The sequence below is a fragment of the Pectinophora gossypiella genome, chromosome 6, assembly GCF_024362695.1.
Source record: "Pectinophora gossypiella chromosome 6, ilPecGoss1.1, whole genome shotgun sequence".
NCBI classification, from domain to species: Eukaryota; Metazoa; Arthropoda; class Insecta; order Lepidoptera; family Gelechiidae; genus Pectinophora; species Pectinophora gossypiella.
The window spans coordinates 12,209,647-12,225,710 of record NC_065409.1 but is presented as its reverse complement, the minus strand read 5'-3'; the positions used below and the strand labels follow the sequence as shown (position 1 = coordinate 12,225,710).

General features: G+C 39.1%; 2 protein-coding genes across 2 annotated transcripts in view; one reads left to right on the top strand and one right to left on the bottom strand.

Annotated features, from left to right (window-relative positions):
- The window catches only part of LOC126367820 (sulfotransferase 1B1-like), a 243,838-nt gene that overhangs the window by 161,736 nt on the left and 66,038 nt on the right, over positions 1-16,064 (bottom strand). The window lies entirely within an intron of this gene.
- Positions 1-16,064, top strand: part of LOC126367740 (uncharacterized) — a 65,388-nt gene that overhangs the window by 6,727 nt on the left and 42,597 nt on the right. The window contains exons 3-7 of the mRNA XM_050011433.1: positions 1,786-1,997; positions 3,502-3,690; positions 4,078-4,221; positions 4,620-4,713; positions 12,274-12,438. Coding sequence (XP_049867390.1) covers positions 1,786-1,997; positions 3,502-3,690; positions 4,078-4,221; positions 4,620-4,713; positions 12,274-12,438 — 804 coding nt within the window. The remainder of the gene's footprint in view (positions 1-1,785; positions 1,998-3,501; positions 3,691-4,077; positions 4,222-4,619; positions 4,714-12,273; positions 12,439-16,064) is intronic.

Below are 16,064 nucleotides of genomic sequence, written 5' to 3'. Positions count from 1 at the left end.
GATTGTCCAAAAAGTAAAAAGATCCGTGCTTCGGAAGGCACGTTAAACCGTTGGTCCCGGTTATTACTTACTGATGTAAGTACGTAGTCGTTACATGAGTCATGTTAGGGGCCTATGGCGGCTCAGTAATAACCCTGACACCAGGGTTGATGGGGTTGGTAATTCACCTCACAATCCACACGATAGAAGAAAAATATTTAAAGTAACAATATTTAAACATTTTATAAATAGAATATGGTGTCTTATAAAATAAACCGAAGACCCGTACGACCGTACCACATTGTTTGTTAATACCTAAATAAAAATAAATTATGATTATAGAGTTCTAAATAGTGTTTATGAATATAAGTCAAATTCAAAATCACATTGTTGAACATGATCTGAATAATTCGCGTCTGACTTTTTTATAAACGTATTTACTACTTTACGTATATACATATTTTAATTATTTAAAATAGGTACTATATTTTATCTGCCGACGCATCCGATAAACGATGCCAAGATGAAGATAGCGTGTCGCCATGCAACCTGCTTAAGATACGAGGCAGGTGACATTGCGGACACATTCGTCCATTACCTTTGCAATAAAATACATTTTGATAGCTAGTAAACATTGGCACTTGATAGCCGACCATAATACTGAGTCATAAACCATCGCAACATGGCTCTTCGTAATCTTGTCTTCAGTATAACGCCTGAAGTACCAAGAATGATATCATAGGGTATTATCGCTGTTCGAGATTGCTAACGTGTTTGTTTTCTTACGTCATAGACTGAAACTAGGCTAGATTTGTCCGCGCCATTTCTATGTCTAGCAATCGAATCAGCTTTAGCTTAAGTTCGCGTATATTTTCTGACTTACACAACGCTAGCATAGACGGCGATGTAATGTATGCAGGATTGGGTTCAATTCTTCTCTCGTGTGTGTTCTCTTGTGTCAGGTGGATTACCTCATCAACCATGGTGTCAGGGTTACTATTGAATCGCCAAAGGCTCCTGACATGACTCATGTAACGACTACTTACTTACATCAGTAAGTAGTAACCGGGACCAACGGCTTAATGTGCCTTTCGAAGCACGGATCATCTTACTTTCGGACAATCAGGTGATCAGCCTGTAATGTCCTAACCGAACAAAGTAATTTTTGTGATTTTTTCCGACCGGGATTCGAACCCGGGACCTCCGGATCATGAGCCTAACTCTCAACCACTGGAGTGGTCCAGTGGAGGCCGTGGCTTCAATTTATAGGACTAGACTAGAGGCTAGATCGTATGTCTTGTAACCCTAGACTAGACTTTATAAGACGTTACTGGTAATTGACTTAAATCGCATTAGAGAGTCGAGAAAATTACTCGAGTATCGGATTTCATTGGAAGGTATTGCATTTAAGAGCCCTTAATTTGTTCGTGATTAATCTAACATTCTTTCCGTTAGAAAACGTTCTTTCTCATTGATGAAAATTTAGCTTTTGAAAGGCCCATATAAACAACATTCTTCCTTGTACAACGGAGTTTAATTGAAATTAATTAAACTTTGGAAAAGTCGTATTGAAGACAAGGAAGAAATTGGAATTAAATTTCAAGAGTAATTCAATCATTATAGCAAATTCAGCAGACAGAGGATAGAGGCTATCTTTTCTGATTGTTGTTGTTTCTGAAAGTTTCTGTGTTGTTTTGCTGCAAGTTGTCTTCAGATTACTTGTGTTACTGTAGGCTTCAGTTTACATATGTACGGGTATGTATATTATACCACTATTCTAACGTTTTTGCCTCTACCTTCTTTCAGTGTACATTGCCTTGCGGCTGATGCAGGCAGTGACGGCGCGCGTGAACGCAGTATGCTTGCGGTACCTCGACAACTCGCAACTAGACACGCTGCCGCCACCGCCCGCGCAGCCCGAGCTGCAGACCGTCTCCATCGCCACCAAGAACTCCCGTCGAGTTATGGAGGACAGACATGTCGAGATCGGCAACTTGGAGGCGCTTTTCGGGATAGAGGCACGTATTCATTTCATCATCACAAATCACTAATTTAAGAGCCACGCTTGTCTTGTGTAGCATTATCCATGCTAATTTTTAGGGAAAAATAGGGTTGTGGTTTCCTTCTTGCCTTCCGCCCCGCAGTACTCTGTCTAACGTGAGTAGGATGGCGCCCAAAGTAGTCAAAGCCGTGCTAAGACTCCTGTCCTCCGCTTGTGAATAGTACTGACAGTTACCGCTGCCCTCTGTCAGCGTGCGTGTGTGTGTCTGTGTGTGTACGTATCCATTTAAGAAATAATAAAAAAGTAATTAAGTTTTTTTCGAGTCTTATAAGAGAGCTTTTGGAGATTTCCTATTATTCATCAAGTCAAAAGTTGCTTGAATGCCCAGTTGCGTCTTTCCTTGCTTATTTAATTACCGATAAATATATGACTGCGAAATCGGTTAACATCAATATAAACTTGATGCTCAATAAGGCGCTGTAAAACACTGCAATTTATTTCACGAGCTACCAATTATCAATCATCGCCACCTTTTGTAAATAGACGTAGTAATGGTATAGCGGTGTACAATGTCCAATTTTCCGTGAAATAAGTATGTTGGCGCCGACGTTTCTAAGTAAGTAGTCGGTTCAGTTCTCAGAAGTCGACAAGTGAAGCGTACAAGCATATCACACGCTTGATTGGCAGAAGGCCAGAGGTGACAATTCGTACGTAGTAAAGAAATAATCAAAAATAATTATAACATTCACCTTCAACAAGATTTGATGAAATTAAATTTTCATCTATCGTGTAGGTTGTTTGGTGGATTAGAAACCCCATCAAACCTGACGTCAGGGTTATTATTGAGCCACCAAAGGCCCCTGACATGGCTCATGTAATGACATAATGATGTAATGACCGGGATCAACGGCTTAACGTGCGGAAGGCACGTTTGAAGCAAGGATGATCTTTCTTTATGGACAAGTATGAAAGTAAATAATCATGATGGTTGTCGGTTCTAGAACCTTCTTCTAGAATAACGAAGTATTCCAGTAAAACTTCCAAAACCATCTACATTCTCTTTTTAGTTTTTACTTTATTATTGTTCTTAGGGTGCAGTACGTCATAGGGAAAAACGGAACCCTTACAAGGTCCCATAGAGATGATACAGGAAAAATCTTCGAGACTCTATCACCGTGATGAACGAACTTTTTTTTACGTCCAAATTTGTATGGAACCCTCGGTGCGCGAGTCAGCGCGGCACTTGGCGGGGTTACAAAAAAAACAAACATGTGTTTATTATCAGAAATAATACATATTTGAGGTTGGGCACAATATAAGTTTTACGAAATGAATAATGGTTCCCAAACTAGGCGGAGCCTGTATTTTGGGAAACCGTGAATAAAGGGATACATCATCATCATCATCAATTTAAGAGCCACGCTCTTGTCGCTGCAGCATTTTCCATGCTACTTTTTTAGGGAAAAATAGGAATACAAGTAAGTTTTATTTAAATAATGATTTAAATTGTTACTGCACAGACGACGGAGTCGACGAGTTTCTACGCGGTATATGACGGGCACGCGGGGTCGGCAGCCGCCATGTACTGCGCGGCACACCTCCACCAGTACCTGGTAGAGAGCCCGCACTTCAGCACCGACCTGCAGCGCGCATTGCGGGACGCCTTCCTCCGGACTGACGCTGACTTCGTACGGAAAAGCAATCAGGAGGTCAGTGACCTTTGTCGGTCCGCAATGAGAGACTTTCTAGGCCACGTGCCCTAAAAATATAGATGGCGCTATATTCGAGTATTGTCGTGTCTCGTACATTTTTTTTAAAATTAAGATGGGTTTGCTCTTGACTTCGTTCTTCCACGAGGAGCAGAAGAGATCGACGTTGGAACGAGCTTACCCAGAAAACGCCTATTCACCCGTGATTTAAAGGACCCCAGGTTATAAGATGGGCCGGCAGCCCATTCCATTCCTTGGCCTGACATTATTTAAATACCTATATTCAACCTTTATTCCTATATAATACGGGTGGCAACCCTAGTGCAAGCGGTTGGTATTGCCTAAACAGTGAATGTATGACATGTGAAATGTAATGTACGTCCGCAGCGCGCCTGCGGCGGCAGCACGGCGGTGTGCGTGTGCGTGCGCGGCCGCAAGCTGCTGGCGGCGTGGGCGGGGGACAGCCTGGCGCTGCTGGCCAAGCGGATGCGGCTCATGCAGCTGGTCAGGCCGCACAAGCCCGGCCGACAGGTATGGGCCTAATAATAAAAGTGTACCTAATATTTATACGTATTTCACCATGGAGATTTACGAACTGTGCACAATACTACACGATTTGATAACATAACATAAACAGCCTATATACGTCCACTGCTGTGCTGGACACTTTTCGACCTGCGGTTAGCAGACATCTTGTTCATCCTTAGTTAGTCTATTTATCAGTAGTAAGTATTCTTTTATGTATATGATTTCTTATTTATTTATTTACAACAACAATCCTTTATTTCCATTTATCAAAGTCGAAAACTGCGCACTCCCTGTTATTTGGTCACATAATTTCTAAAATAGAACCGGCATCTTCACCTACCTAGCATTATAGTTTAAATTAATGATATAGGTGATGTGAACAGTGAAATTGTTGTTCACAGGATGAACGAAAGCGAATAGAATCCTCCGGAGGCACGGTCATGCACTGGGGTACTTGGCGGGTCAACGGACAACTAGCAGTCTCGCGGGCCATAGGTAAGTAAGACACATAACATAAATCAAATCAAAACAATTTATTTGCGAGAACACATAAAATAAAAAAAGGAAAAAAAATAAAAATATATATATTTTTTTTATATATAAAATTAATTGAAATAACAATGTTGTGATGTGTTCGACCTCCATGAAGGCGTACAAATATATAAAAAAAATATAAGTAAATGGTACATTGAAAAGAAGATTATCGAAAATTATACTTATTACAAAATTTTATATTTTTATGTTCAAAATATTCCTTCAAATTATAATAACATAAGACTATATCCCAATTGGGGTAGTCAGAAGTACATTCATCGCAAGATGAACTAAATAGTAAGTACCCACGCCTCACCGAGCTTTCTGTTAGACCAACGTGGTTAGTAGGAGTCGTCTATAGTAGTCGAGTCCACTGTGTTAGTCAAAACTGCATTTCAGAAGATTCAATAAATATTACCACGTGATTTTGTTCGCATTTTGACAGTAGTTACGACTTCTTTGGGTTCGCCTACTAGCACAAATCGACAAAACGATAGATTTATATCGTCAGAATCGATAAAATGCCAGTTACAAAATTTTATCACGTCGCGCATGTTAGCACCATGAAGATAAATGAATAAGTCATTGGTTTGAATTTGTGCCCGGTTACTGCCAATAGGCTCGCGCCCTATTACACGACTTAGATACAGCTGGCGAGGAGTGGGTGTTTCTATTCACCTCTGCCCTTTCTTCTCTTCTTATCTTTGGGATATCCCAAATGGCTATATGGCTATATAGCCATGTTACCATTTTATGTTTATGCTATGTAAACAATCAGAATGAAATAAAATAATTCGATTGAACTTTGCTTGGCTGTCAAATACTTATGCACACGTTCATAAACTGCCTATATACGTCCCACTGCTGGGCACAGGCCTCCCCTCAATCAACCGGAGGGGGATGCACACATTCACCGCTTGTTTATTTTTATTTTATACAATAGAAACCTTCATAAAAAACTATAAGACGTGTACTTACCGGCGATATAATCAAATTGTTTGTGATATGATAAAAAAATAAAAATAAAAAAGTTTATTGCAGTAACATTGGGTACATAGCATTAAGCAAGGGTTGGAACCTCCTTTTAAGCAGGTATATGCTTGTATTAGGAAACTCCGCTCTACTATAAAAGTTTTATATTTGTACCTATTTCATAAATTTGGCAAGCATTTAAATTTAATGTGAATGTGTGTGTTTATGTGTATGCGCGCGTATGTGTACGTATGTGTTTGCGAATAAGCGTGTGTATGTGCGTGTGTGTGCTGATGATAGAATACCGTAATAAAACATCATACACACATACATACATAAACTCACGCCCGTAATCCCTAATGGGGTGGGCAGAGCCACAAGTAATCAAAGACAACTTGCAGCCACTGTTGATACGATGTCGTAAGCTGGATATGATGAACTTTATGGTGATAAGGGATCAGCCTATCGCCCATAACATTAGTCCATCATGTTAGAGGACACAATCCCTTTGTCGGTTTTTACGACATGCCCGGGAAGACAAGCAGCTGAACGTGTTCTATGTTATTTATTTGCTCCCAGAACAGCATAGAAGCATAAAACATCATATCCAATCCATCTCAGCCTATCCAGCCCTTTTAGGGATACGGGCGTAACTTTATGTATGTATGCAGATGCAGACATTAAAATGTTTCCATGTTTGTTTTTTAACACTTACAATAAGGTTTATAACCTCATTTCAGACTTTTATAAAAACCCGAAAATCCCGAGCGTAAAGCGATAAATGTAATAAATTTTCAGTGTAAGTCCTGCGTGTATGTCGCACGGCGACGTTTATTCCTGACCCGTGCGTTTATGTGACTCATAAATATGCAGTTAGTACAACTTTCGTATTTTTTTGCCGCTTTAAGTTTTATACCGGCCATGTTCAGCAGTAAGTTTTAATGTGTAAAATCATTAATCTTTGACGATCTTTTAAGGTACTTCTTTCTATAGGATGGTAAAGATACGAATGATATACCGGATACGAATTAAATGAATGTTCCTAAATTGCTGTAAAAGGCGCCTGTAGCTCTTTTTGTTTTGGGTACCTACCCTAGGCGTAATCAATCACAGACACTTTTTGTATTTTATAATAATAATAAAACACTTTATTGCACACAAATTTACAAAACATTTACGGGATAAACTTGTTCTAAGGTGGGCAAAGGCGGCCTTATCGCTAAGAGCTATCTCTTCCAGACAACCTTCGGCAAAGGATATGGTACATTTGTACAGCTGCAGTGTAGCGCGCAAATAAGTAAAAATAAATTGAGTTTTAATTTAGATAATGCTTAAAAGTATAAAAGTATTTATAAAAGGTTTTTAGGATGGTAACTGGTTCTATACTTAGTATTTATTCTTTATGACAAAAGTGAGAAATTTTAAAAATCTACCCTAATAAATACCCGTCAACACTTTAAGCGTTCGATATTTGCCGCAATTATTCGGCTCATAAAAACAATAACGCGCACTGAAAAGGGTGCGAAGTGCGAAGAATGGTGGGGTAATCGCTTGTTTTATTGTTATTGGCAACACAGAACACAGGTCGGATCGCAGTCATATTTCACAATACCGGGATCATTAGTGGCGTGTGCCGACCGTTAGTCTGTTTACACCGGGATGAATGGGAATTGTCACATCATGCGGCGTAATGCATTTTTTTTTCATTGCAACGCATTGTTTCCATGCAGCTGTAATAATAATAAAGTGGGTTGTCGAAAATATGAGGTTACTGGTCAGTCTTGGCACTATATTAGTTTATTTTTTGTGCAAACATATACAAAACACATAAAAAAATGTGTCGATGAGTACTATGACAATCCGATGGAAAGAAAGATAGATACTAGATAAAATACTTTATTGAGCACAATGGACACAAAATACAGAGATAACATAAAAGCACAACAGGTGGCCTTATTGCTCATGCAGCAATTTCTTCCAGGCAACCTTTGGGTACAGGAAGATTTTGTACAAATATAATAATAGCGGGTTAGTGAAAGCTTCTTCTTCTATCGTGTGGGTTGAGAGGTGAATTACCAACCTCATCAACCCTGATGTCAGCAAGAAAGTTTGTAGCAATACATGTAGGTACCGAAGTCCTAAGTGCTGTATCAACCTCCTGCCCGGAAATATATTTACAAGAGGAACATATCAAATATGTGTATAGTTATTTATAATAAACTTCCCACCGTATTTAAGAACATGACCAAAGCTGCTTTTAAAGTTAATTTGACAAAATGGTTGCAACAACATTGCTTTTATAGTATTAAGGAATTTCTAGATTATAAAAACTAAATTTTGACATTGTTAATTAGAGTTTTATTATTATTTTATTTTATGATTGATTTGTATTATATAATTATTATTTAATTGTAGATGCATGTGTAGCAACAACATAAATTTGCATGCTTACTTGTAAGCTGAAAACACGGACTACTTTATACAATTACATCTGTAAATACTGTTTTCTGGCAAATAAATTATTCTTATTCTTATTCTTAAGATGGATGTGATGAACGGTATGGTAATAGATGATCAGTCCATCGTTCATATTATAATGGTCCGTCGTTATGGAACGTGATGAAAATTGTTATTGGCAACGCTGGTCGGAGCGTCATATTTCACAATACCGGGGTAATTACCAGCCGGTAGATTGTTTGCTCCGGGATGGAAGGGAATCGTTACATTATGCGGTGCAATGAATTCCTGATTTACCGGGCGACGCATTGTTTCCACAGAGGTGTAACGGAAGTTCTGATTCGGGAAAATACGCGAATACTGAAGAATGCACCGTTGATCAGGGGTCTAAAACGCCACAATGAATCAATTCATCTAAAAACATTTGCCATCTGACACTAATTTGTTGGCGCGCACTCACTTTTATATGTGCAAATGTCAAATTGCAATTTTGCTTTTATAAATGAATTACTACAATAATCCACAATCAATCAGCGTTCAATGCGTTATTAGCCTCCGTGGTCTAGTGATTCTGGAGGTCCGGGTTCGATTCTCGATGGGGACATTGTCGAAATCACTTTGTGAGACTGTTTTTTGTTTATTAAGGAACACACAGATAGACAGATGGATCAGACAGGAAGGTTTAGGGTAGTCAGGAGGGTTTACAGGTTTGAATCACCTGATTGTCCGAAATAGAAAGATGATTTCGTGCTTCAGAGGGCACGTTAAGCAGTTAGTCTTGGCTATTAGCCGTAAAAGTACCTCCAGGAACCCGCAGTGCAGCAGCTGTTGGTTGAGGGGAGGCCTGTGCCCAGCAGTAGGACGTATATAGGCTGTATGTTTATGTTACTTCAATGTTTCCTTTTAGACCTATAATGGCTACCCATGGTCCATCGTGTTAGAGCATCATCACAAGAATCAAGTGTTTCATGTTGTAACAAAAAGCTCCATGTAACTCGGGTACTTATTTTATGCGATAGCTGTACTGGGTAGTTTCCTAGGTCAAAGAATAAAATTATATAAAATTCTGATTAGAAATTTAATTAAAAAAATATTTTTTTCTATTTAACTTATTTTTGAATGTCCGATAAGTCCGTCATTTTATCACGTTTGTCTATGACGTCACAGCGTGCTTTTTCCGTAGTAATTTCGTGTTTTGACGTTTAATAAAAAGTAACTGATTTGACTAGTTGGAAACTAGTCTAATCGAAATATAGTCGTGAACTTAGGTGATGTGATGTTTCTTATCTTATTATGTTAAAATACGCACAATACCTTGATCGGTTTCAACGATATGTCCGGGAACACGAATAGTTGAATGCGTTCTATGTTTTTAGTTATCGTTCAATGGTAAATATCATATCAATTTTAAGTTTACGAGGATCTAAACTTGTTTATAGTGTAAGGGATATTGAAAAACAAATTGAAAGCAATATGTTTTGCACTGTTTATCCCGAAAGCAAGTTATCTTCTGACAAAATGAGGCTCTGCCTAACTTAATAGGCCTATGGCGCATGACTAGGTACAGACATTCATACATAAACTCGCGTCGATTTCCTACCGGGGTATGCAGAGACTATGGAATTCCATTTGCTTCGATGTTGACACACTTATCTTGCTTATTAACTAAGTTTAAAAATAATATCAGAACTAATGGTGCAAATACCAACAGACATTGCCTAATTTAATTTTATAAGTTATACCTGTCATTTCCTATCACCCGAAAAGGAAAGTAAGAAATATTTACTAAATTCACTTTATTCTGTTCATACTAAAATTTTTCGGTCTACAAACAAGTTCGCGTGTCTACTGTAAATGTATACATTATCACATATATGTATATAGTAAAAAAGAGAGCAGTTGTCTAATGCAATGTAAAAATATTCAAAGATAATTTTGGTATTCATTAAAGTTTTCTGCCCACGTGGCTTACATTGAGACAATAGAGTGGCTGCATGAATTTACGACTCAATTATATCGGTGCGGGGCGCCAGGGCGGCGGCGGTGGCTTCGCCCCTCGCAGCACGCGCCCTCGTCACTCGAGCCACCGCCGACGGGCGACCCCACTGCCCAATCTGCACACAAAAGTATCGATTACTTTTGGACACGAAGTGCACCTTCCGTAGAGCCTATAAAACAACATATCGATGTTTAATTCCGGCGTTATACCGGTAGGTAGTAGGTAGGACCTATCACTGAACGACCGTTACAATATTACCTATTAAGAGTATTAGATTAGGTAAGTAGGTATTATATTTGAGAAGACATAGACGATATTAGTACTATTTAAAGTCTTGTTCTTTTAAGAATATCTTCTACTCTAGTTAAATTTGAATAAGTCTTGAGAAACCTAATAGTGGCCCCTTGAATGAACTCAATCCGACTAGTTTCGCCAACGCAGCTATTTGTTCGACGCGATGAGATATATCCAAAGGTAATAAGTCGGAAACGATTGCAGAGCTTAATAATTACGCAGAAGTATCAGATGTGGAAATTGGATCGATAACCAGTACTCGCTGCTCTTATGATAATCACGCATGTTAATCGGCTTCGGTTGACGATAATGAGAGTTATAAATGTAAAAGTAAGAATAGAACATATAATTGAGCTAGTAAAGTGATCTGAAACATTATTCTGAATCACACACTAAGTTTATACGCTTCTATTATGTACTATCATTAGACCATAAACTCCAGATATTTCTAGAAACGCTCGTATATCAAATGGTCCGAGTAATCACTTATAAACGTTGATTGTGAAAAGTACGTGGCACAATAGAAGTCTGTTATTATTTTTTATAAAGTTTATTAGTTTTGTAGATTTACAAAGAATCTCGACTCGATATTCATCTGCCTGTAAATGTTAAAAAGGAAAATTTACCTAAGTATAAATTATGTGGGAGCTAAACTTGAAAAGCTCGATTTGAACGGTGACTTGAGTGGTTGTAATAAGATGCATAACTTAAGGGGTTTTACAAGACATCGACAAGTTGCTCACGGCTCTGGCTCCTCAATACGTGTCAGCGAGACATGGTTACAATACAGACGACATTTTCTTCGCAGTTCCCCCAAGTATCAACGGAGAGCTCATCGATTCGCGTTCCACGGGAGATTAGCCTCAGAAACGTTTACTCTGAGCCTCCCCTCGGAATCTCAGATATGGTTAGACTGTCCACAGTTTCACACAAGATTAGCGCCAATATTGTAGCCCTCACTATTCTCACTAATCAATACCTAGCTGCAGTTTGTATTACTAGTTTTTCTCGTATACGTAATCGTATTGTGAAATAGTAGCTGTACAATGAGGTTATTTATTAAATATCAAGTAAAACTGATGTAACATGTGAGAAGTAACTGGTTCATTCATAGTCATAGCTTTATTACGTGAATGGTAAGTGGCAGGTATTTCCGTAGGCTGATTGGTCAGCCAAATAAACTGTGTTAGTTGTGTGCGCAGCTGTCGCGGTGTGTTTCCGCAGTAGAGAACATTGTTCGGCCTCTGGCGACATATGCAAGGAATGGCCAACTAAGTTACTCTGATTTGAGGGGTGGACATTATTAATTTGCAAGTTTCTGTGGGAACAATGAGATCTCATTTTTATGAAAGCTCTTTTGTTACGATTTGTACAAACTTTCATCTACGAAGAAACCTTAAGAAAATGAAAGTCATTTGAATGGAAGCTCTTGAGCCATTTCTTTTTAAAATCCAGCGAAGTATCTTTCATTACATTTTCTTTAGTTTTTTCTATCCATCGCTAGTTAGTGTAGTTCAGTAGGTACCACATCACGTCCAGTTTTATTAAAATAGATAATTGTTAGTATTCAGTGGTCTGTAAGCTAAGTATGCAGCCTTCAGACCAATTTAAACCAATGTTAATAAGCGCAGACGGAACCACTATAAACTCGAAGTGGAACAACGTGACAAAATTGTCTTTCCTGCTTGGCGTAATGACGGATAGCTTGTGATTATTAGACATCTACAATTACGCTGTATTTGATTATACATTATACACTAGCACCTGTCCATGATGGTAATGACTGATACCGTTTCTAGGTGATGCTCAATACAAACCGTACGTGACGGCGCAGCCAGAGATGGATATAGTGGAGTTGGACGGCGATGAAGACTTCGTGGTGGTGGCTTGTGATGGGCTGTGGGACTTCGTCAGCGAAGACGACGTCGCTCTGGCTGTCTACAGACAACTGGCTGCGGATCCGGGTGAGTGACGTGCTTTTTAATCTTTATTTATTGAGCTCAGTCACTATTGACTATGTCGCTCTGTAACATTACCTCATTACATTAGGTACTAATTACAGTTTGTCGAATATCCTATATCAGTTCGAGCCGCTTAATTATTCTCAGCGTATATTTGAAAATACGTACGTACTCTGTGTATTTGCTCGGATCATACAGAAGATGAAAAATATAAATCGCTGGTACGTAAAGCTGGATTGTAAATAACACGTACTGCTTTAGAAGAAAATGGTGCGCTTGTATCGGACAAATAAACAAAACAAATATAAAACGGTTAGGGTGTTAATTATTTTTAACGAGTGTAATTAATCATAATTTGTGTGATTAGGTACATTCGTTTTTCCTTCTTTGATTTGGATGAAGGCCTTCCATTTCGGCTGACCTTCCATTTGGTATTTGCCTTTTCTACCTAATTAACATAATTTAGAGAAAGATTTTTGCTTTTATAAAGGTAGGAAATGAAATATAATTCAAAATAATCAGCTACGTAGTTCAAATACGAGAACATTTCAAAAGGTTGTTGTAAGAAGCGGTCCAAGGTCTACTAATACAACTTATGAAATTATAAGCATAAAATCTTAGGTATTAAATTAAGTACCTACATGTAATGGATAATATGAATGCTAAAATCGATTAAACTTATATTATTAAAATTACCAGTGGTCGGCTTTGAACTACATCTGTATTTACCTATCTAAATACGTTTAAAAACAAACTACATACGAGCATTAGAGCGTGAGTCACACTGAACATATACAGGACAGGATAAAATTGCTTCCAGCGTAGAACAATAAACGTACGTGCAACTATGACTCGGTAATTTGACACATTCACTTGTACTAGATTGTTGACAGACCTCTATTGTTGTAATAAATGGACGTTGTTAACACATTTTCATCTGTTGTACTGCGTATTTACCACCAATGTCGCATGGCAAACATCGCATTGCGATTTGGCGATCGATATTGATTGGCACGCCTCAAGAACATTCTCATACGGCACCGGGTCACATGGTCGTGACGCAATGACTACTTTGAAATCTGAGTGCCCTTGTTCGACCACGCTAGAAAGCCCTCCGACCGACATTACAATAGCCCAATTGTCCTCTACAAGTAAAACCTCTGCAAGGGAGTGAGAGCTCTCTATTACTTGGCGACGTAGTGACTGGTGCCCTCAAATCTTTGTAAAGTGTCTTTAATGGATCGCAATGCTCGAGGCGATAAGAGCTTTTATGTTGTTGAACAGTATTTTTCTTGTTTCGTAAATATTAGGGCTGTTTTATTTGGAGGCTCTCAAAGGAAAAAAAGGGTTTGTTTGCGTCGTTTTGCTCATTGTTGAGGTGAAACTTTTGTTTTGTATAATGACTTTTCACCCCTGGAAAGATGACTTTGCCCCGTCATTTTCACGCTACGGTATTTTTGATTTTGATCTTTATAAGCGTTTATAACAAAAGCCTAGTGTATTATATTTATCCCTCGGATAAGTAACCATTAGGTATAACAAATAACACCATTAAGACCCAAATAATAGGAAATAATAAAGCAGTGCCGACGCAGTAATCCGACTTGTTGACACATCGCATAATAGGGATGTGCCCCTTTCTACCCTCGAGGCCGTCACAGTTTTGACAGCTTGACGTGTCGTCCCATCGCGGGGGCCATTTTGATTTATGCCACTAATTTTCGATCTCGTATTACTGTGTATTTAGCGTTATCCCCTGAAACAAACACCGGTTCATTTGTCGCGGTATTGCACACGAAACAATGCGTAATACACCTGTAGACCGAGCAGGTTTCTTTGTTTGAATAGGTCTCGCAAAAAATCTAAGAAGAACAATAAAGGTGTAGTTTATGTACCGTAACGAGATTGCAGCGGTGGCTAGATTTCAGCGGGCTGCAGGCGCGGTGCGCGGTGGTCAGACCACAGCCCCACGATATTGTGTCGTAATTGCGTCGGAAGTGGGGAAGTGGAGAAATTGGATACTTTGTTTTCGCTTCGCCCCCTGTCGCAGCCCTCGCCTCTCACTGCGAAGCCTTTCTATTTGTTGCTCGGTGCACTCGATTGTGAATGCAATATTTATGTTGTGATTGATTGACAAATTACCACTTGCCTGTTCCCGTTAGTCCGACCGTGGTCCTTTCATTGAAAACTTTCAATTTACTTACACTAGTTATTTTCCTTAACGCCTGACTGAAACTAAAAAGTCTGTCATTTCATTAGGTAATTAACCTTCGGAGTTTTAAAATTTTTCTCAGCTAAGTATTCATAGAGATCGCTTTGAAGAGCTTTGAAGCTAATTTTAATTACATTTTACAGTAATATTTGTAGACATTTTACGCCTGAGCGAACCCTCGGTCCGTCTCATTGGATTATGGGATTTAGCAGTTTAAACCATGTTTAAACTGTCGCGAGTTTGGTGCTCTGACGGGGGGTGGGCATTCACTAATTCGCCGGGGTCAGTACTGTAATACTTCAAACACGAGCTTCTCGCTCTTATAACAACAGCTTAGAGCTTTATTTAGTTAATTTCTTTATTTGCCCAGGTAAGCCCTGTAACGTCGTACTTTCTCAGCTATCATGTACTTGTTCGAAACCTGCTCGAGTCGGACGGTATTGACAGCTCCGTTTAGACTTGTTGTACTAACAAATTGACGAGTTGATTTGTCAGTTTTTGTCGAGTAGTTGTAATCAGATAGTCACATTAACATGTATTAGTGTCAATTCGGTCGAAATGAGCCGGTAGCAGTACCGTGACATTCCACTGAATCACAAACCCACCGGGCATTGCGCCGGAGCAGTAGTGTCGTAGATCGACGATAACATTGTGCTCGTCGATAGCTGATAAAGCGATAAACGGTTAGGGAGCGGAGCAGCGCACGCGCATGTCCGGTCAAATGTCACGCCGTACTGATCTAAAGCCGTGAGTATTAATATGATCTCATTAAATTGATAACACCGTAATCCATATAGTACGAGGATACGATTGCACCACTCCTGTCGTTCTGTAGATGGAGCTCGAGAGCAGTTACAGATAACACCAACTGGAAATTACGTTGATGGTGGTAAATTCTAGGTGTGTTTAGCAATGGTACGTAAAGAGCTAAAATGATGTAGATAGCAAACGCAAGAACGAAATGTCAACAAGTGACCTCATTTTTAGATATTTTCGGGACATTCCAAGAATTCACAACCGTGTGAGCGCGTGGAAAATACTCGCATGCGCGGGAGCAGCCGTCATAGCGGCAGTAGTTGGCGAGCGCGGGACTCATCACAACTCACAACAAACATGCCGCGGCCTTGACACTGTTGGATATCGTCGCGTTATCTGCCAACTTTCATTCATTCTTATCGTAACCCAGTAGGTTTGATCTTAAGTTGAATGTGCGAAGTCGCATTAATCAATCTTATAAGTGGTCCAATAGTACGATTCGCCGTAGGATTGTTTATGTTTACTTTCCTAACAATTCCGTAAACTTTTCCATGTGTCAAATTTGATAATTGTAGAAATTCTCTCGTCTAAAACGAGACGTGATTAAGTCATCAACTCATATAAACATTTTGACTGTTTAAGTCGTTTATTCGTAGACAAA